The sequence below is a fragment of the Rhinichthys klamathensis genome, unplaced genomic scaffold, assembly GCF_029890125.1.
Source record: "Rhinichthys klamathensis goyatoka isolate OS25496 unplaced genomic scaffold, OSU_Roscu_1.1 h1tg000178l_1, whole genome shotgun sequence".
In the NCBI taxonomy this organism is placed as follows: Eukaryota; Metazoa; Chordata; class Actinopteri; order Cypriniformes; family Leuciscidae; genus Rhinichthys; species Rhinichthys klamathensis.
In genome coordinates, this window is record NW_026606707.1 from 2,016,783 (window position 1) to 2,039,613 (window position 22,831).

The window sequence follows — 22,831 nt, forward strand, 5'->3', positions numbered from 1 at the left end:
TTTTAAGCGATATGAACGTTTCATTTTCGCTAAAAACCGAGCAAAGAACAACACTCGGAGATGTTTCTGCCGCTCTGCATACGTCATCTCCTTCATCGCTCTGATTGGGTTTAGGTCTATCCGCAACGTCCGTTGGTGACGCCCCTCTGGAAATGATTTGTCTATGACGCTTTGCCAGACCATAACTCAGTTACAACTGAGAATGGTCTGGTTTTAACCAGGCTAGGACTTCATGGCACGGAACAACAGTGGTTCCGATCCAATTTGACAGGTGGTTCGCTGTTTGTATTGGTCATCACTCGTCCTCTATATCTCTTAATTGTGGAGTCCCACAGGGATCAATCCTCAGGCCGGTGTTGTTTTCCCTTTACATGCTCCTTTCACCTAAACGCTATTTAAGTTAAAAACTTAACTTAAATAATTTAAGCTTTATACTCATGGCAAGTGCCATTCATTATTATTTTTATAATGTATAATTATATATTTAATATAATTATTATAATAATATTAATTATTATTATTGATATTACACTATCAGTACAAAAGGCTATAATTAAATAACCATATTACTAACATATTGCTTTACGACTAAATTCCATAATTTATTTAAGACCACAAATGCACTTATATTCCATACAAGAACATGTTCATATATTTATTCTACATTGACATATGTCTTATATTAAAATCTTATTGCTGCACATGTTAAATACACAATCCTTTTATAAATATTTATAAGGAAAGACATCTTCATGGAAAAATATGTATGTTGTGCTACATGTTATGCGATGCATGTTGGGACAGTTACTCAAGACACTTAAAAACAGTGACACATGCTATTTAGTAACAGGATGGACGGAAAGCATTTTTACAGTCCGCAGGAGCAGTCGCGGCCCCAAAGCACTGACAGATAGATGCGCAATATGAAGCAGCACCGTCATAAAAACAGACAAAGGTCAATGTACAACACATGGCTGGGCGTTTTCATAGGAAGGATATTTCAATAACTAACATTCCTCATTGAAAATCCTTATGTACAATTATATTCGGGCACCGTTTATAAAGAGCTTCCTCAACAAATATATCATATATCCATCCTGGGTCAAACTATTCCTGTCATTTTCACACAAATAATATGTGCTCCTGTTTTTTTTCTCTCTCATTTTTTTATATAATTTAAGGAGCTGTTGGTATAGGATTTCAATGCGCCATCATATAAAGAGCCATTTGAGCCTGAAGTAAAGTCCAAGCAAGCATATTTTAGTTTAGACAAACAGTAGCTCAAGTCATTTTCACTTTCACAGAATCCTTGAAGCCAAGTCTGTCTGGTCCAAGAAAACACACTTTAACTTTAGTGCCTTCAACTATAAACAGTGCTATTTGTACATTCCTAGTAAAAAAATATGATTAATTTACAATGTTGAGCTAGTCAGTGTCAAATAAAACAGTAATGACAAAAAAAGTGCATGCGGTACATTCTTGTGAAAAATAAAAACTTTGATATGATACAATCTTTCCTTGCCTTAAAAAAACACAAACTAACAGGAAACACAAACAAAAAATATCAGAAGTGGGGTTTGTCCCTGAGGGCCACAAAGCTATTTAAGAAACATCAAGTAAGTGAAGAATTGGAAATATACGCTCTATAAATACATGGAGACAAGTCTCTACTTCAACTGGTCTTACGCACAATTTATTGATACTATAAAGACAATAATAGCTAAATCTTCCTTTCTTAACACTTGGGAAGGACTGAACTGATAAGGCATTGACTTCTGGTAATCAATGAATTAAACCTTCATGTTTACATATAAGAAGGTAAATGTGCAGCTGGACGAGGACTGTTTTTCTTCACTTAGGTCCTAGATTTTGAATAGGAAAAAAAAAAATCTTATACTTAGCATTACAAATGCACATAATGCCCTCCAACATTCATGGCTACAACCATTTCTACAGTAGTGCAGTTTCTCATCAAAAAACAACTGTCTCATCAAAAATGTCTGTGAATTTTGCATAAAGAACATGACCTTGTTTGGATTAATTTCAATATGGCAATTAAGCAAATTCATTCTCAGTGGCCTTCAGTCTTAAAACCAAAATGGCCTCAAATATTTCAAATATTTCTACCCCTTGAAGTACCTAGAGATTAGGCAATGCTAATCTTTCAATAAAAAATAAACAAATAAAGATTCTTCGTTTTTACAATTTTGATATTTTAAATATTATTATATATATATTTTTTTATCTAAAAATTACTTCTAAGCAAGCAATTCATGCTTATAAAATAAATACAATATCTGTAATTTCTATCATAATCTTACAAACTCCTAATGCTACATTAATGTGACAAAGATCGTCTTTTTTTTGTAAAAGCAAAAATTATATTACGTTTAAATTGTAATGTGAATTTGCAAAGTAATATTCTAAGTATAAATCATTGTAAGGTAATTAATTGTGATTTTATAAGACATTATGGTCAAAAATAATTATTTCTTTTTTTATTACTGGATTACGGCAATGAGAATGGGATTTATTTTGCATGAAAATGTGTGTGTGTGTGTTAGTAAATAATCTTAGTAATCTTAGTAAATTAGGCTTCATTTTTTTTATGCAAACATAATATATTCGCATTTTTTAAATTTGTATTATTATTCTGATTTAGCGGTGAAATGTGACCAGGACATTTCTTGTCCCAGTAATTTTCAATAGGCTATTAATCATGTTTTTTGGACACTCGCATGTGAATTAATGCCGAGTAATATCACCTAATGAGTGATTCAGAGATTTAAAAATACATAATAAAGAGTCATACACAGACATGGAAGTCACATATGAATGGAGTTAAGAAACAAATAAGTGCACCAATGGATGGACGGATGAAACGGATGGAACATGTGCAAGGTCTGTTCCATGAATGCAAATAAAAGAGATGTGCTTAAAACTACAACAATAACGAAATAAATAAATTAACAGGCTGAAAAAACAACCCTGGCCTTCAAGTGAACCTGTGCCCTTCATATTGGAAATGTATACTGGTTTTTCTTCCTTTTTTGCTAATGGCTATAGACTGAGGTAATGGAAAGGGAGCGTCAGTGGAGATCATTTAGACCGCTGCCGTTCTCAAACACGGCCTTGGTGAACTGCTGAAAAACTCGGTCCATGTAAGTGCTCTGCCGTGGCCACAGACCCTCAAGGAAGCCAATATGGCCGCCGTGACATGTGATGAGGAGCGCCACATTGGGGTTCTGCTTCACGGCATCTACTGGAATGGCTGAAGAAGAACATGGATGGGATAAAGTTATGACCTTTTCAACTGGCTGATTTGTTCACTTCAGCCCTAAACTTAAACGTCACAACCATGCAGATTTTCTTAAAAATACACACACACTTTATAACGGGCTAAAATCTCTCAAGCAACCCTAACAAACTCACCGTGATTGGGGGAAAAGACGTCGTCAGCTGCGTTGAGGCACAGCATCGGCACCTGCACAGACTTGATGTTGTGAATAGGACTAGCGTCTCGATAGTAGTCTTCATTGGATGGATAACCGAACATGATGGATGTGAAACGTTCATCGAACTCTCGGATTGTTTTAGCCTGTGAAAGGCATGATTGAAGTGAACCACAGATCGAGCAAGGAATAATTCTATTACATTAACAATATGTAACAAAAAAACGTGAAACAATACAGTGCAAGATCAGAATGAATGACTCGCCTTCATCACATGGTCTATATCATATTTTTTTTCAAGAATGGTTCTGTGACTGCAAAAAAAGAAGAGAGGAAAATGTCACAATTAGTTTTAGGATAATCTCCATATAACAAGAAGTATTCATAACTCTCATTTATAAAGCTTTTTTTTTTATCCATGCATGTTTCATTTTGTTATATTTTTTGACCTCATAATGTTTAATCAGAAAGTCATAACTGGATCTTAAGGCGAAACAGACGATTTAGTCTGCTTAAAGGGATACTCCACTTTTTTTGGAAATAGGCTCATTTTACAACTCCCCCAGAGTTAAACTGTTGAGTTTTACCGTTTTTGAATCCATTCAGCCGATCTCCGGTTCTGGCGGTACCACTTTTAGCATAGCTTAGCATACATCATTGAAGTGGACAAGACCATTAGCATTTCTCATTAAAAAATGACCAAAGTGTTTCGATATTTTTCCTATTTAAAACTTGACTCTTCTGTAGTTACATCGTGCACTAAGACCGACGGAAAATGTAAAGTTGCGATTTTCTAGGCTGATATGGCTAGGAACTATACTCTCATTCCTGCGTAATAATCAAGAAACTTTACTGCCGTACCATGAGAGCAGCAGGCGCAATGATATGACGCAGCGCCTGAAAATAGGCTACCTTCCGTCAACACAACGGAACTATTTTCAGGCGCTGCGTCATATCATTACGCCTGCTGCTTTTTTTTTAGAAATGCTAATGGTCTTGTCCACTTCAATGATGTATGCTAAGCTATGCTAAAAGTGGTACCGCCAGAACCGGAGATCGGCTGAATGGATTCAAAAACGGTAAAACTCAACAGTTTAACTCTGGGGGAGTTGTAAAATGAGCCTATTTCCAAAAAAAGTGGAGTATCCCTTTAAATGCCTCACTTTTCTTACACCGCCTCTCATTTAGATCTGCCTTCATTTTTGAGTGCAACTCCCACATCTCAAAATCCAATCTCAATGTCAATGTTTTGCTCAGATGTACGTCATAACACACACAAAAAACACATCTGCAGCTACTTACATTTCATCACAACTTAAAGATATTATTCAAATAAATCATGTAAAAAACGCTGTGTACTGCATACGAATTCTTAAAAATACCACAAAATGCCAAAACATTGTCAAACCGTGCGTACTATGCAGCAACAAACGTTTCAAAAAATTGTATGCTATATTGTTGTCATCACATTGCAAGATTAATTCTGCAAGTGGAGTTCAGTTGTCATCCCTTACAAAAGTTCTTTTGCATTTTAATTGAATTTATGTAGAAATGTGTGGCTGTTTAAATTCAGCAGCTCATAGCAATTCAGCAGTATCAAACACCATCACTGTACCATGGTAGCACCATGGCACTTTTTTTGTTTTGCTGATAAGCTGATTAAGAGTTAATTAAAGTTGTAGAATAAGCCTCATATGTGCAAAGTGTTCATTTAATTTATAAGTCCTGTTCTGAAACTCTGTGTACTTCAGCAAAATACGTAACAAATTCAGTTTAATCTTATTTGGCACATTTGGTAGCATTCAAAAAGAGATCAGAACCAAAAAGGGGGGCAGTCGGGGACAACGTCCTCTGCGACGGCACCACACACACACACACACACACACACACACACTCGACTACGGTAAATTAAGCCGGGCTTATCCCCCTCTGACCCCACTGACCGGTCCACGGATGCCTGCAGGCAGCTGGTAAGGTAGGAGTTGAAGAGGAAGCGGTCCAGGGGCTTCTCCAGTGAAGCCGTGCACTCGAACACATCCCAGCCTGCCGAAAAAACCACCACACCCTTCAGACGCACCTCAGAGCCTTTCCGACCCACGTAGTTCGCCAGCATCATCCTGTCGGGTGTCAAGATATGAGATTTTAGTCACACGATAACAGCACAGCAGCTAAAACATCCTCATGCAATCATGAGTCGTAACGTATCCAGGAACGCGCGCAGACACACACACACACACGGGTCATTCCATTCACATAATGCTTTTTATTCTGTACAAACTATATTCCATCCCCTAAACAGAAAACTTTCTGCATTTTTACATTTTCAAAAAACATAATTTAGTATGATTTATAAGCTGGTTTCCTCATAGGGTCCAACATTTTTTATTTTTTCTCCACAGCGTAGGGTTTACCAGCACCAGTCCCCCCACACACACACACACTCACACACCCGCACCCACACGGTGAACACGATTTCACCAAGTACAACATGTTCCTGGATCAACATCTTTGTCAACCAATCAGATTTGAGAGCAAAGTTTTCAGTTTATGTGTAGTTTAGGCTTACAACCAGGGTTAGGTGCTTCTACATCAGTGTTATTCACATATCATTTCCTTCTGATTTTATGGAGAAGATATGGGTAGGGTTAGGTTTAAAGGTAGGGATATGGTTATGACTAAATATAAGGACAGGAATGTTGTTCCAGGATCAACAAAATATCTTACTTGGCAAAATTACTGTGACCCCCCAGACACACACACACACACACATATATATATATATATATTATATATACAGCTGCTACATTTTTGGGCATAAGCTGTGTGAAGCTGACCTTTTTCTTTCTGTAAGACGGAGAGGATTAGAGCAGTATACTGCTGACTCAACTTTTACTTAGAAGTCTAGGGTGAAATGAAGCTGTGGAGGAGTCTGGGAGCTGAAATTTCATCTGCATCACATGACGGAGGAAATAAATACATGAACAAATCATGAAGCGGGAAAACTTTATAAAATAAGTTAGGAATTGATATTATTATATAATGCTTATTATTGAAACAGCAATACTTCAGTTGTATATGTTGTTGTTTTCCTTTTTGCATATTTGCATGACATTATTGAACAACATTAGTTCTGTCCATCTAAAAAAAAAAACTGTTTAATAGTTCAGGGATATAGAAATAATGCTCAAAATAAATCAAAGAAACAACAAACATTACATAAGAAAAATAGGGAAAATGTCATTTATTATGAGTGTACCATGTTTTGCACAAAAATATTAAGCAGCACAGCTGTTTTTAACATTGATAATAATAAGAAATGTTTTTTGAGAACCAAATCTGCATGGTAAGGGCCGTTTACACAACACCGTTTTCAACGAAAAACAGTTGATCGTTCATTTACAGGACAACTGTGTTTTCGAGGCCTAAAAACGCAAACTTTTTGAAAACGGGTTTCAAAATGCTAGTTTCTGAAAATGATACCGTTATCGTCTCAGTGTAAGCTACAAAAACACGAATGTGTGAAAACGGTGACGTCACGCGCATGCGTATTACGTGTTCAGTCTGTAGGTGCGTAGTGTTTCTTTACTAAGTGACATCGCCAACTACTGTCCTGGCAGCAGAATACAGCGTTTTTAGTCATTTTCACAGATCAGTGTGAACTGGGATCCTTTTGACAATGTTGCCGTCTGTACGCTAAAAACTTTTCCGTTTGTAGTACATTGTAGTCGTGTAAATGTATACTTAGTGTCACGGGGAGGCAGGCGAGGAAGAGGACATGCGAATCTAAGGCGCCGTTTACACAACATAGTGTTGCTATCAGTGTTGCTAACACTATCGGAAAACTTTATGCATTTCGCCCATTCATTTTAACAACAAAAACGCAAATTTGTAAAAACAGTGACTTTATGCACAAGTGTATTATGTGTTCAGTCTATAAAGCGCATAGTTTTTCTTTAGAAAGTGACATCGCCAACTACTGGCCTGGCATGAATAATACAGCGTTTTTAGTTGTTTGCGGAGTCATTTTGACAATGTTGTCATCTGTAAGCAAAAATAGCAAAGGAAAACCATTTTTAGTACATTGTTGTCGTGTAACTTACCTTAATTGCAGCAGTTTTCCTTTATTTAACAAAACAAAAACGTAAAAATCGACAAAGAAGATACAACAGGGGAGTTTAAACGCAACCGTTTTGCATTCCAACACAAAGACAATAGGGGAGTGCGGGGCACAACCTAACGCGGGGTTAAATGTAACACGGACCTTTTATATAGTTAGTCAGGATCAAGCAGGTTGTGTTTCCGCTCTTTTTCTCTCGCTGCCAGAAGACGGTCTCCCGCAAATTTGTGGAAAGTTTTGATAATATTTCGTGAAGAAACTGGACAAAGAGTGTTTTGACACCATGCAAGTCAATTTTTTCATCATAGGTTTTTTTCGGTTTCTGAGTTGGGCGTGTACGTTTTCAAATCTAACTTTATATTGCCTTAATCACTGTCTTGTTTGCTAAAACATAGCACCGTTTTGAAACATGTCAGCAACTCCTAGCAACTGTTAGCTAAGCTTAAAATATGCTTTACACAGCGGGGTTAGTTGTAGCACAGTGTTACAACTAAGCCGCCAAGTGTACAATGATAAACAAGTGAAAACAGGGAGCCACACAACTTTTCAGGTTTGAGTATTTATTTTTATATTTAACTTTGTTGGACTTTCACAAACAATGTTGGAATTTAAAATGTTTAAAATTAAGTTTACTATGCATTGATCACTTGTTTATTTATTAAAAATATGGCCTGTTTTTAATGCAATAAACCCTTTAAATTTTGATTTTAAGCTCATTTGTATTATTATTACTGTTATTATTATTAATAATAATAATTTTACATGCAACTGCCACACAAATCTAATTCAATTGCAATTACAATATTTGATGATTTTATTTATTTATTTATTGCAAAACTGTGCAGCCCTTTTCTATGTCTCTATCCATGATATTGATCCATAATAGAAGGATGATTGGATGAGGGATGGATGTATGGATATCTATCTATACAGATGCACAAACAATATCAAACTATACAAATAAAATAGTACTGAATTATGTGCATTACACACAAGTGTTACAACTAACCCCTCTGTCTGTTACAATTAACCCCGCATATGGGGTAAGTTGTAACTTTTGCACTTCTGTCACTTTCAATGCAACAGTACGAAAATGGTAGGTCCTAGAAAAAAACTTTAAGTGTTCATTTGTAGCAGAGATGTGTATGTTGCTTGTGAAAAAAAAAGTTGAATCTAACATAATCATTTTTGTAATAATTGAGCCAAAACCAAAATGCATTAGGTTGTGCCCCGCTCTCCCCTACTTGACACTGAACTAAGGAAACTGAGGGCATTAAATACACAGAAGACTAAAACAAGACACAGGTGATGATAATCAGTTATCTAAACAAACTAGCAAAGGGAACCTAGGGTACAAAGGAAACAGGAACTAAAGATGGAAGGAAATAAGAGAATACAAACTAAGAGCAACTGGAACAAACCAAACAGAACGTGACAATTAGAATGATTTCTGATGGATCATGTGACACTGAAGACTGGAGTAAGAATGCTGAAAATACAGCTTTGCAATCATAGGAATAAATTACATTTTAAAATATATCAAAAAAGAATACTTTACAGGAGAAAAAACTGTTATTTTAAATAATAATAGTATTTCAAAATATGACTGTTTTTACTGTATGTTTGATCAAATAAATGCAGTTGTGGTCAGCATAAGAGACCCCAAACTTGTAAACGGTACTGTATTTCACATAGGCAACTGCATGCTAACTTTCTATTTAATTACAGGCGCTATACAGTTTGTATTAGTGGAAAAATAGAGCTAGAGTGTCCAGGTATGCCTGATCATAGTACAGTAGCTGTGATCAATTCCCATATAAGGGCAGGATAAACCCCAGAGAGAGAGAGTATGTGTGTGTGTGTTAAACTCACCCGCCCATAGAAACCCCAGCCGCCATGAGCGGAGCTTTGTCAATGGTCCGCTGGACATGCTCAATGACCATCTCCAGATCCTCTGTATTGGCTGCACAATAAGTCCTAGGCGTCTAGAGTACAGTGGACAAAGGTTATTATAAGACACATAATAGAGAGCGTATGTCTTTAACCATAGACACACAAACACCAAAGCTCACATGATCCATATTCATGCTTATAGAATCTTACAATCTCAATGCATTAATGTGGGTACTATAAAGCATGGACATGATCTCAAAGCCCTGACGTATTAAAATATATATCATAATTCATTTCTCCAATGAAATCTGAAGTATTATTAAAGCATTTTAATGAGATTTACTGATTGTGTATTGTGATGTGTTGATAGTCTCTGACTAATCATATTTTAATTGAATACAAAAAAACTTTTATCAGACCTTAAGTGCTACTCATGGAAAATATTACTTAAAATTGTGCATTTTTTTAACCATTATTTTTTCTAAAAAAAACAAACAAACATATTTGTAGGTTATGCTTCAAGATTATTTCCATGGGACAGGGTCCATCTGCAAAGGTTTTTATGAACACATTCCCAACACGTTTCAAGGATTTTAAGCCTCATTTAATTGCAAACACACATCGGAAAAACATTATCATCTGAATTCCAACGAAGGGTACATGAGTCAAATGAAAAGGAAAGATTTTATCAGGGGTCTAGTTTACGGGATGTGTTTGCACAACAAATATTACGCAACTTTAATTTAAATGACTCATACTTCATATATTTGCAAATATTCATGGTGACAGCAATGTGTGTAACCTGTGCCAAAGCTTAACATTACATACGTTTTGGGATATACTTGAAGGGTTGGTCAAAATCCCTTGCCTCTTCAAATACATCTATAATCATATATCCTTTTGAATGGTTATATACACTCACCGGCCACTTTATTAGGTACCCCATGCTAGTAACGGGTTGGACCCCCTTTTGCCTTCAGAACTGCCTCAATTCTTCGTGGCATAGATTCAACAAGGTGCTGGAAGCATTCCTCAGGGAGTTTGGTCCATATTGACATGATGGCATCACACAGTTGCCGCAGATTTGTCGGCTGCACATCCATGATGCGAATCTCCCGTTCCACCACATCCCAAAGATGCTCTATTGGGTTGAGATCTGGTGACTGTGGAGGCCATTTTAGTACAGTGAACTCATTGTCATGTTCAAGAAACCAATTTGAAATGATTAGAGCTTTGTGACATGGTGGAAGTAGCCATCAGAGGATGGGTACATGGTGGCCATAAAGGGATGGACATGGTCAGAAACAATGCTCAGGTAGGCCGTGGCATTTAAACGATGCCCAATTGGCACTAAGGGGCCTAAAGTGTGCCAGGAAAACATCCCCCACACCATTACACCACCACCACCAGCCTGCACAGTGGTAACAAGGCATGATGGTTCCATGTTCTCATTCTGTTTACGCCAAATTCTGACTCTAACATCTGAATGTCTCAACAGAAATCGAGACTCATCAGACCAGGCAACATTTTTCCAGTCTTCAACTGTTCAATTTTGGTGAGCTCTTGCAAATTGTAGCCTCTTTTTCCTATTTGTAGTGGAGATGAGTGGTACCCGGTGGAGTCTTCTGCTGTTGTAGCCCATCCGCCTCAAGGTTGTGCGTGTTGTGGCTTCACAAATGCTTTGCTGCATACCTCGGTTGTAACGAGTGGTTATTTCAGTCACTGTTGCCCTTCTATCAGCTCGAACCAGTCTGGCCATTCTCCTCTGACCTCTGGCATCAACAAGGCATTTCCGCCCACAGAACTGCCGCTCACTGGATGTTTTTTCTTTTTTGGACCATTCTCTGTAAACCCTAGAGATGGTTGTGCGTGAAAATCCCAGTAGATTAGCAGTTTCTGAAATACTCAGACCAGCCCTTCTGGCACCAACAATCATGCCACGTTCAAAGTCACTCAAATCACCTTTCTTCCCCATACTGATGCTCGGTTTGAACTGCAGGAGATTGTCTTGACCATGTCTACATGCCTAAATGCACTGAGTTGCCGCCATGTGATTGGCTGCTTAGAAATTAAGTGTTAACGAGCAGTTGGACAGGTGTACCTAATAAAGTGGCCGGTGAGTGTACTTCCTTTATAAAAATCAATAATCAAATATATTCATTATCACATAATAATTTTTATATTCTTTGTGCTTGTGAAATTATATTTTCTTAAATGCATGTGATGTAAATAACCAGTTTCTTTTAGGTGCATTCCAATCTTACTTTGAGATTGCACGTAGTACACGCAGGACACGAAGGCCACGTAACCCACAAGGCCGTTTGTCTCTTTCTCTGGGATCAGTAGAAAGGTTAGAGGGTCCTAAAGGCAGCGTGGGCACATATGATTCTTCGCTGGACATATGGTCAAGCTATATTGAGCGTTACTATCAAACTTTAATTGTTGTATTAAAATGTATTCTTTCCAGTATATTTCCTTCCTTGGGAGTAAATGCCAGTGATCTGTTTTTCTCCCAAACGAGTGAATGTTTTAGCATTATGTTTTGGTATACTTAACTGATAATAAGGAGCTCAGACTCTCTTCAGCCTTGATGGGAGCTGTTATTTGCTAGTGTCTGTTATTTGTGTGTGTGTGCGTATGACATTCTATGTAGGTTCTGGACGTTCGGACCAGACACCCCGGCGCCCTTCTCTAACCTGCGAGGCCACCACAGACCTAAATCTAATGAGTGGACGACAACTATCTTGACTAATGGCGATAGGCACCCCTATCTCCTCACATGTGTTAAATTGTTTAGGCTTTCATGTTTCTTAGCCAATGAGAATCATTCAACCTGTAAGCAATGATGTAGCTTAGACCTTGGAAATGGTATAACTGCTGTGATCTTTGTAACTGTAAGGGGCGGCCTACGAACTCCTGTGTGAGTCTTGAAGCTGACTTCTGCTGATGAAAATGCAAACTATCTTCAGTAAAACTTTTCTTTAATTTTTTATAATTCTGACTCCGGGTCTTCATTCTTCATATCTGGTTCTGGGTCTTTGACTGTATACCCCTTACATACTGAACAAGGCAAGATGAAACAGAACATAGAGGAGATACAAATATTATTCTTACCAATAACTTTTCACCCGATACACCTCTGTTATTGAACACCACACATCTGAAATACACAAGTAACGATTCATGAAAAGAGTCCATTTGACAGGAAACACAGGACAACAAAACAGAAAAGAACATGACTGTTACAGTATACTAAACTGAAATAAAAATAAAAGCTAAATAGAAACATTAGGGAGGGTGGGAAATGGAAAAAACATAACAAACTTAGTACATTTTAAACTAATTAATAAAAAGGAAAATGTAAAATATAAAAGTAAAAGATAATTCAAAATACTGATAAAATTAGTAAATTTTAAACTAATTAATTAAAAGGAAAATGTAAAATATAAAAGTAAAAGATAATTCAAATACTGATAAATACGATAATACTATATTATTTATACTAAAATAACAGCAAAAAGACACCTATTTAAAGCGAGACACCACAGGCATCTTTGAGATCTTTGGGGCAATTTTGAGATTTTGTGCTATTTGGCTTTTGTTGTTATTTGGCTGTTGTTTCAAACTAATGGAAAGAAAACATCCAGAATACACTTTTAAGTGTTGCTTTTATTGCATTATATTATGTTGACTTCAATTACAATACATATCTTTAAAGGCCGGAGTCTGGCTGTTGACAGTATTTTCAGTTTTTTTAATTGATAAAAAGATTTTTAAAAAACAACCTCAGTAAAAACCTTTAACTCTAATATGTCAACAAAATGAAACCAAAATTTTGAACCTGGCTTAATCCAGTGTTCAGATTTCTGTTCTGGTAATGTATGCAAATTATTGCATATTTACAGTTTTTCTCAATCGATTTGACACATTTCTCCAAATGAATGTAGTTGCTCTCAAAACAATTAACACAGCAAACTAAACACTCTTATGTTGGCAAACCAGTTCAGTATTCACTGCATAATGAAGCATTGCATTTTATTAAAGCATTTATCAAAAACAAATACTAACATCAAAACTTTAAGTGTTTTCTCTGTTGATTTAATACATTCAGCTGTAGATACACAAATACATGAATGAAAATACATGTTTTTTTGTCTTCTTTAATCGTGTTGCTTAAAGTTATTTAATGACGAGTTTTGTTGTATAACGATGAGCTTGAATGCTCGCGCAGTGGGCTAGCTCAACCGCTATATAAGCAGCGCCCAGTGCCGTGAAATCTCAAAATATTTCTCCTTCACTACACTTACTTGGAAGCCTACTTTGCCATAGACCTGCAAGAATAGCGGAAGACACGAGAAGCGATCACCTCCTACAATCAGGCAAGGATATGTCACTTCGAGGATGGCGCATGTGCGCTGGACCCATCGAGTTCCCGGACTCACACAGCCGCTGAGTGCTGTGTTTGGGTCGCGCGCATGCTGAGGCAGCGTTAGAAGGATATGACTGCCGCTCAGATCCCAGGTCCCTGGTCTGAGGCCCCTACTGAGGACACGATCACGCCTCCAGTTTCTCTGGACGTACCCCTAGCCTCTGTTTGCTGCCTGGGTCTGCTGCACATGGGGCCACTGCAGCTTTGGTTAAAGGGCTGTGTCCCACGAAGAGCGTGGAGGGCTGGTAACGCGCTCTTGTCTCGATGCACTGACACCCTGGCTCAACAGGAGCTTGTATGCAGGGAATCAGTATGGGCAGAGTGGTTTAGACGAAAGGTAGTCACTGACCGGCTGGGTAGTCCTCTGCGATGGCAGACCAGCATTTGGTACGTGGATGAGCTCCCAGGCGCGCTGGCACATAAACTGCTTGTAGCTGAAGGCGGTTCACCTAGCTCTACAAGAGTTTTTGCCATTTGTAAGAGACCATCATGTTCTCATTCGGACGGACAATACAGTGGTGGTGGTGGCGTACATCAATCGAATGCGTTCGAGTGCCCTGCAAACGATGGCACGGCTGAACTGCAGAGCGGACATGCTGTCCAGGGAGGGCATTGTGCACGGGGAATGGAGGCTGCACCGTCGAACTGTGAGTCTGATTTGGAGCCTCTTTGGCGAAGCTGAGATTAACGTCTTCGCCTCGGAGGAGAATGCCCACTGCCTGTTCTTCTTTTCTCAAACGAATGCGCCCTTGATTAGGGATGCGCTGTTGAACAGCTGGCCCAGAGGACGGAAATATGCTTTTCCCCAGTTTGGGTGCTGGTATGTATGGGTGCCATAATGTCGCCGGTGCTGCAGAAGATCTGGGAGGAGAGAGACAGTTTACTACTGGTAGCGCCGAAATGGCCCAACTAGCCGTGGTTCCAGGAACTGGTGAGTCTGGCGACGACCCTTCCGTGGCCAATCCCACTGAGAAGGGATCTTCTATCTCCTGCGAAACTCGAAAGGGAATGTCTCGGGTTACTTGGCGTAACCTTTGTTCCCTTAGAGGAGGGAACGAGACACAGTGTAGATTACTGTGTTGAAAACTCAGAGTTGGTGACTATTTGTTTAGTAGATTTCACGGCGCTGGGCTCTGCTTATATAGCGGTTGAGCCCGCCCACTGTGCGAGCGCTCAAGCGCCATTGGCTATTGCAATGCAATAGCGCGCTTCAATCAGGCTTCAGGATTTTGGAGAAAATTAGTTTTCCCCAAAGCATGAGCAATCACGCAGTGTCTCGTTCCCTCCTCTCAGGGAACCAAGTTTATGTCAAGTAACCTGAGACGTTTTCCGACAAATATCAGGATTAAATGGAGGATAACTTTGTGCACGAAATCCGTTCTGAATTCTCTTCTTGTTTGTTAACATTGTCAGGGTCTGAATCGGGTTTGAAATCGGCACCATCATTTATATTTACACTAGATCAGAACTCGCCGTTATTGAGGGGCGGGATATTTCCAGAACACACGCTAAGCGCTGCCAATCACAACACACTGGTCCAGCTAACCAATCACAGCACATTTCGTATTTCGGAAGGAGGGGCTTCATCAAAACCGGAACTAAACAATGCGTTCGGGACAGACTGGGAGAGATGAGCTGTAATAATGTAAAATATGTGAAAAATAATGTGTTTTTTGAACCTATTCAATGAGTAAAAATATACATGTGTACGTGCTTGTGAGTGACTTTCTGGAACATATGGGACAGGTACTCTGACCTTAGGGACGGTCAGATTTGGCCAGTTTATTTCAGTATCAGTTCTGTCCTTGTGTAGAAACTGAACAGCAGAAAGGACCTTATCTGGAGCCAACTTATAAGGAAGAACCTTGAAAAGAGTATAAAAGCTGTCTCATATCTTCCTGTTGGGTGTCACTCTCATGCACAGCGAAACTTCTGTGTGTCAGACTGAACCTATTCTTGCAAGAATAAATCATTTTAAAAGACCTTTTGTCTCAGAATGTCTCTTACGCAGTGATATTGGTTGGTTAATGATTTTTTGCCACAACATAGTACACCCCAAAAACAAAATCAACACTTCATAAAATGACCCCAATTAATGTGATCTTTGTAAAACCAATAAAAAGAGCTGCAATTGTTTTTTTCCTTAAAGTTTTGGTTGGCTGTATGAACTACAGTGAAAACATTTGAGAATTTTGTGCACAGTATTTTGAGAAAATTATGATTTGTTATTTCCATGAAATGAAGGAAACTGGACAACCTGTTTAGGACAATTACAAAGTGTTCAGATCACTGTGTTAACCGTTTTGATAACAGTGACCTGAGTTTGGAGAAATGTCAAATCGATTGAGAAAAACTGTAATTAGATAATGCCTAAATTGCATATTTAAATATAACATTTCAGAAAACTTGTAATACAAAAATAGTTGCAATTCTTGTAATCAATCAACTGAGGAAGTATGGTGATATCTAATTGTTTTTATTTTTATTTTCTTTACCCTATTCACCTGGGGTGTCTTGCTTTAAATGTCTAAATAGCAGAAAACCCAACATCCATCAGTCAGCGCACAAATAACTTCTTGAAATTTCAAGAGGTTAAAATGGAAAGCTTAGATGTTCTGCTGTAAAACTAGTTTCCATCTACTATCATACGTCACTGCTAATGTCTTAGTGTACCTTTAGCGGACGGTGGGCCTTTTTTCGCTGCGGCATGGAAAGTTGACCTAAGCTAAGCAGCAAAAATGGACAAAGCTGCAGTTCATTAAGCAGAGAACACAGGCTAAAGAAAGATGCTGAGTGAGCTGCTGTAGCTCCCACGACCTCACGCCTCTCCAGACAGATGCCCAAAAGAGAGAAAGTGCCCGCCTCTGCATCCCTGAATGCTTTAATACAGAGCTCAGCTCTTTGTCGACACACTCGCTCTCGGTCTACATAGAGTGGCAACTTCAGAAGTAGAAGTAACAAAGATGTTACAGGGGTATTGTAAAGCATGCATAATGCATTGATCTACATCACAGCTACACATGTTCTAGCACAGGTGTGCTGTAAAGCTTACAAAAGCATTGAATTGAATCTTACTGTACAAAATGTGCACAGCAAAAGGAAATTATGATGCTTTTGAAGCGCACTACAGGTGCAGTAAGAATTCAAGTTGAATGTGAAGGAGAATGCAATTTTGTGTTAACAACAATTGCAAATTCTGATGGAATTACTCAGGTAAGCTGCTGTAAAATAGCCGATATAAACACACCTGTGACCGCACATCAGTTAAATTCTATATTAATATGCTTTTAAGAATTTAAAATTCACAAAAATGTATGAAAAAGGATGCAAAAACACCATAAGGGGCAATTCAGGCAAAACACGTTTTTGCTGTTAAAAATGTGAGACTCGGGTCCGTGGAATGAAGAAAAAAAATGCAAGGTCTGTTTTTTAAAAATTGCTAAAGACGAATGTCTAGCATGTGTTTACATTGAATAACAATGGAAAAGAAGCGCAGTGGAATGGAAAAATGTGTTCTCTGTCAACGGCCCCTAATCATAAGTATAAAAGTAGTCGTTATTGAATCAGTGAGTTGTACAGCCGTATTAGCCCAATTCATAAACAAATGATTTGGCTTTTGTGAACTGTAACACTGAATTGAAAAAAAAAAAACCTTCAAAAAGGTTTAAAGCTTCAATAGGTTTTTTTTTTTTTAATAGGTTTGAAATAAACTTCAGCACATAACTTGTTCCTTTGTCATAAATGATTGCATTTACACTCGGGCTGTTGAACTAATTATGCTTAATATGCTGACAATGCATGTGGTCATGTAAACGCATTATACCGCTTTCCTTTAATGGTCATGAACCGCTTAAAGGTGCTGTATGTAACTTTTTCACTCTACTTAAGCATCAAAATACCATAATATGTTTGCAGATATTTAGGAAACATGCTGAGTTCACATACTCGTTTCTCTGAAAAACACTTCTACAGCCAGTCATTTTACTTTGAAATGTGCCTTCCGTGTTGGAATGTCTGTTTTTGTTTTGGTCTGTGTGATCTCGCCCACTGCCAGTTCACCCAATAGTATTTCAACACCCCGGGATGCCAGTTGGCAGGAAACACAGCGTATTGCAGCCAGCAAACAAACTGGGTCAGAGATTGCAGATTCTACCCAACCTAAAAAGCCTCGGTATCCATCTAAAAATCTCTATGAACGAGAGCATATTAAAACGCGGATAAATCTACTCATCAACTTACTTAAGTTTCCTCGGCTTTCATTGTCAATTGCGCTCGTTCCTGTTGCGTGTCCTCAAACAGGCAACCCGCGTGAGCGTCGAGTCTGAGGAGGAGGGGGCGGGGGAAACAACGATCTCTGATATTTTGAATTTGGATTGAAGTACCTATTTCGACCACTAGCTGTCATTCGTACAGACAGCACCTTTAAGCATAAACTGATCGACACTGCTAGATGTTTGCCCACTGGCCATTTTGTCCCATTTTGATTGTAAACACCTTAAGGCCACGATATACTCACGGCAAAGTTCTTATTTGTTCTTCTCTTTGGGGTAAAAAGAAGTTCGAAATACGTGACGAGCGGTATACTGTTAGTGAACATCCTGACGTCAAACATCAAACATGAAAAAGGAGTGTCAGGGTCTCTTTCGATTAGAATAACAACTTCATTTTCTACTATATAGCGGCCCTCCAGTGTGTTCATGTTTTTACTCGTGGACTCGCTGAACAGAAGAAATGATTCGGAGAATACTTCCATGTCAAAGAAGGCGGAGCCTCAGAGCCACACCTACCTTTTACATAATCACCACGGACCAGTTCTAAGGTGTTTACCAGGATGGATTCTGATTGGCTGTCATTTCTTTCATTGTTCATCAGATGGAAAAAATTCACCTTTGGCTATGCCCCGCCCCCCTTAGTTACTGTTGCTACGTCCGACAAACTTCATCTGGGCTCTGGTTTGGTATCAACATGGCTTATGCTGTGACAGCTCTTCCTGCTGAAATTTTATCAAACTTTTATAAAGCAGCAAATAAAGTGTCCGATAGAAGTAGTCAAAAGGGGCTGCAATATACGTTCGAAGGCTATATTCATGACATACAGGTGAAACGCAAGGAACAACAAGGCATCCAAATAAAGGCAAAAGCATACCGGTCACAGTCAAAAAAATGAACCACCGCATATCCTACTAATCGAGACGGAGGCTGGGACTAACAATATCAAGGAGCAACACTGTTCATGCAAAGCTGGGTAGGTCTCTATTCACTTCTATAATCGTTATTACAAAGCAAACGGACTACGCGAGTATAACGTTGTATTTATTAGCAGTGTGTACTAGCGTATCAACAACCGGTATGCTAGGTAACGTTAACGTTAGCTGAGTCTGACAAGGTGATGTTTTGGTTAGCAAAAAGTGTGCTTGTTGATCCTTGAGGGGTTTAGCTGACTGTGAGGACGTCCACACAGTTTAATCCAAAGACGACACTTGTCAGGATTTGACTTCGGTTTTGGGAAGGGAAAAAAAACGCTCACCCCCCTCCAACCTCTCTGGGAAACGTGTATCTGTGTTACAAATGCCCCAGGCACAACGTTTAACCATATTTTTGATAAAACTACGACGGTAATAGCCTGCCGAGACCAAAAATATGAGACGCCTGTGTTAAAGTCAATGGAGCTCTGTGAAAAAGTGTCGGACCTCTGTGGGAGCTCGTTCTTGGCTGCGCTGTGATTGGTCAATCTACATTCTAGGGTGTGGCTTAGCCAAAGGCGAATTGCTCTGAAAACGATTGCCGTTATCGTAATAGTTGTGGTGTGGACTCGTTATAGTATATTAGTAATATAGTATATTATCCTCGTAATAGGACTCGTTATCGTCCTTGGTGTGTACGGCCCTTAAATGAAAGGCCGTGAACTAGGCTGCTCACCTGTATCCCATATCCCGGCTCTGCTGTACCATATGTAGAATGTAGGATTCGCGGCTTGTGCCCGTCAGTCCCGGGAGCAGCAGCACAGTGGGTCGCGTGGACTGGTCCGGGTGGGATGTGCTGTCATCATTGTCAAACCAATCCAGAGAGATCTGGCCTCCATCTGGTGCTCTAATGAGCTCACTGCCGGACATAGAACAGAAAGAAGCAGCTTAATTTTGCCAGAGGAACATTCAGTGAAACTGTGGGATTGTGTGTTTAATACTAGCTTAAGTCCTGATAAAAAGTACAAAGAAAGAAACTGTGACACAACTAACAAATGTACCACAATAAAGTACCCCGGCTGTACAGTGGTAGTACGGCAATCCATATCACACCACAGCGGCCCCTTAAGCCACTCTTAAAAATGTGCAGTATGAATGAAACTGGATTGGATACAAAATAATGTGCTATTGTTCTTGTCAAATGCCAGTTTGTGCTTTCACAATGCAAACCATTTTTAATTGCTGAAACATGTAAAATGTATCTGGGTTTTGAACCTCTATTTTTAGTGTGATGGAGATCCTGATCCCGAGATTCGAAAAAAAACTATCAAACTAATCTGTTTGTATTGCTGTAAATCATCAATTTCCAATATATTAGGCAATGTGGTACAATTTGAGCAATGTGAATTTCTTTAAGCAGTTGTACATAAAATATCATATTTTACACAATTATGAATATGTACTACATAATTGTTAGATATTTGGAATTGAATTGGTGACCAGAGTTTGATATGGTCACTGTATTTATCAGGTCTAAAGCCAAAGTCATTCTTCAGTCTGGCACTAGCCACATCCCACCTGTGCTATGAGCTGACATCACTTTCCATGCTGGACGCTAGTTTGCCTCCAACCTCTACATTAGCGCTTGGCTAATATTCAAAGGCTCATGTTGTTGTCGGCATGAGCATCAGTTATTGAAAAACCCACATTGGTCAATTCCTAATATATATTTTCCATATACAATATAATAGGTCTATAGCTGGAACCTTTATGATACATTGCTTACGTGTTACAGCATTTGTAAATGGCTTTGGATAAAGCCATTATTTTTCAGCGAGTAAATACATTTGTAATGTCACAAAATATTTCTATTTCAAATAAAGTGCATTTGAACACAAAAAATATTAAGCAGTACAACTGTTATAGCCTAATAAATGTTTCTTGAGCAGCAAATCAGAATATTAGAATGATTTCTGAAGGATCATGTGACACTGAAGACTGGAGTAATGATGCTGAAAATGTCCAGGTCCTGTCACCTTGATTGTTCTTGTTCTTAGTTTGGTGACAGGATCCTGACACTCATGTGTTTGTGTGAGCGTACGGCTTTGGGGTTGTTCTCTGGGCCGTGCGCTCTTATGTCTGTGCCTTGCATGTTCGGGGCATGGTGTATGGATTCTGACACTTAGGCTTGGTTCAGTTTCGGTGTCGGGGTCCTGACATCCATGCTCTGTGCACTTCTGTTTGTCTTGAGTCTTGTTTTCTGTTTGGGCACATGGCGGATGAGCGTGTTTGTCTGCCATGTGCTCTTCTGTCCAGTGGGTTTGTGTGAGCACATGGCTTTTGTCGTGTTTGTTTGCCATGTGTGTCAGTCTTGCCTTGTGTGTGTGTGTGTGTGTGTGTGTGTGTGTGTGTGTGCGCTTGTGTGTTTGTTTATGTCCCTTTTGGGTACATTCACCAGGATACACACCAGTAAACTGAGGACCACCTCAAAAATTGAGGACATTTTGTATGTCCTCATTTGTTTGACTATATAATGGCATTCAGCATACTCTAAAATGGTGTCCAGACTTAAAATCTCACTTGTCCCAAAAAATCAGTTTTAAGTGATTTGTGTATGTGAAGTGTGTATGCCCCCCCACTAAAGTGTGTATAACACAGCGCCCTCTAGGAGTACTGCACTTCCGGAAAAGATACACACTTCGGGGATTCTGACCAATCAGAGCGCAGGAAGCCACTATGAGAGCGGGACTTAATGATCTGACCAATCTGAGGCCATCACGTCATCAACAAAAATGGCGGAGCGGAGGCGATATCATTATTATGAATGAATTAACAGATAATCCACATTCAATAATAGATAAATTCGCAATAATTATTATTTAAATAAAAATAGACTAATTTACCCTGAGCAGCAGGAGCTCTCACGATGTATATGGGCATGTTATTAAACTTTAATCCTCGCAGTTTTGCTCTCGCATCGGAGTCTGCTCTGTGTAACGTTATGTGTGTGTGAAGATCGCGCTGCTGCGCGTCACCGAGACTATACAGCTGTACAGTAACTTACATAGGAGTTTATTAATCATGTAGGAACGAGTTTGAAGCGGGGAAGAGACAGAGACATTACGTCATGTGAATTTACAAAGTACATATTTTCTTCCAAAAGCGGAGGAACAGCTGTTTAAATCTGTCAATATGGATGTGATGATTTATTCATCCAAGTTTGTTTAATAAAAACACACAAGCCACCAAAAGATGTGAAAACATGCTAAATCGCTTGCTTTTATGAGTGATTTTATTTGTTTGAAGTGTTTTCTCCTACTTTGCGTTCTGCCGTTTCCTCTCATAATATCAGTGATTTCCCTGAGCGGCCACCGCCCCTCCCCCACCCCCCGCACGAGCAGGACTCCGTTACCAGTTACCACAGCAACACATTCACTACAGCAAACAAGCTAACTTTTTTCTTTATATATTATATTATATTATATTATATTATATTGAGGAGAGCAGTTACAGCAAACATTATTCTTATTATATTATATTGCATTGTATTATTTTATATTATATAAAGAGGAGAGCAGTTACAGCAAACATTCTCTTTGTAGTATATATTATATTATTTTATATTATATTATATAGAGGAGAGCAGCTGCATGAAACATTCTCATATTATATTATTATATTAATTAAATGTTTACACTAATTACATACGTTTTTTTAAGGCGCTTTGGTGCATTTCTCAAATCACAACTAAAATTCTT

The 22,831-nt window shown here is 38.7% G+C and overlaps 1 protein-coding gene across 1 annotated transcript; it reads right to left on the reverse strand.

The window, feature by feature from the left end:
• Positions 1-3,036: 3,036 nt before the first annotated feature.
• Positions 3,037-20,019, reverse strand: LOC130094513 (phospholipase ABHD3-like). Its single transcript, XM_056260834.1, has 7 exons — positions 19,810-20,019; positions 12,577-12,622; positions 9,442-9,554; positions 5,396-5,569; positions 3,718-3,766; positions 3,433-3,598; positions 3,037-3,271 (listed from the first exon to the last, which is right to left on the reverse strand). Exons 1-7 carry the CDS (start codon positions 20,001-20,003, stop codon positions 3,090-3,092), a joined length of 924 nt encoding a protein of 307 aa, XP_056116809.1. The 5' UTR covers positions 20,004-20,019; the 3' UTR covers positions 3,037-3,089.
• Between the last annotated feature and the right edge of the window lie 2,812 nt (positions 20,020-22,831).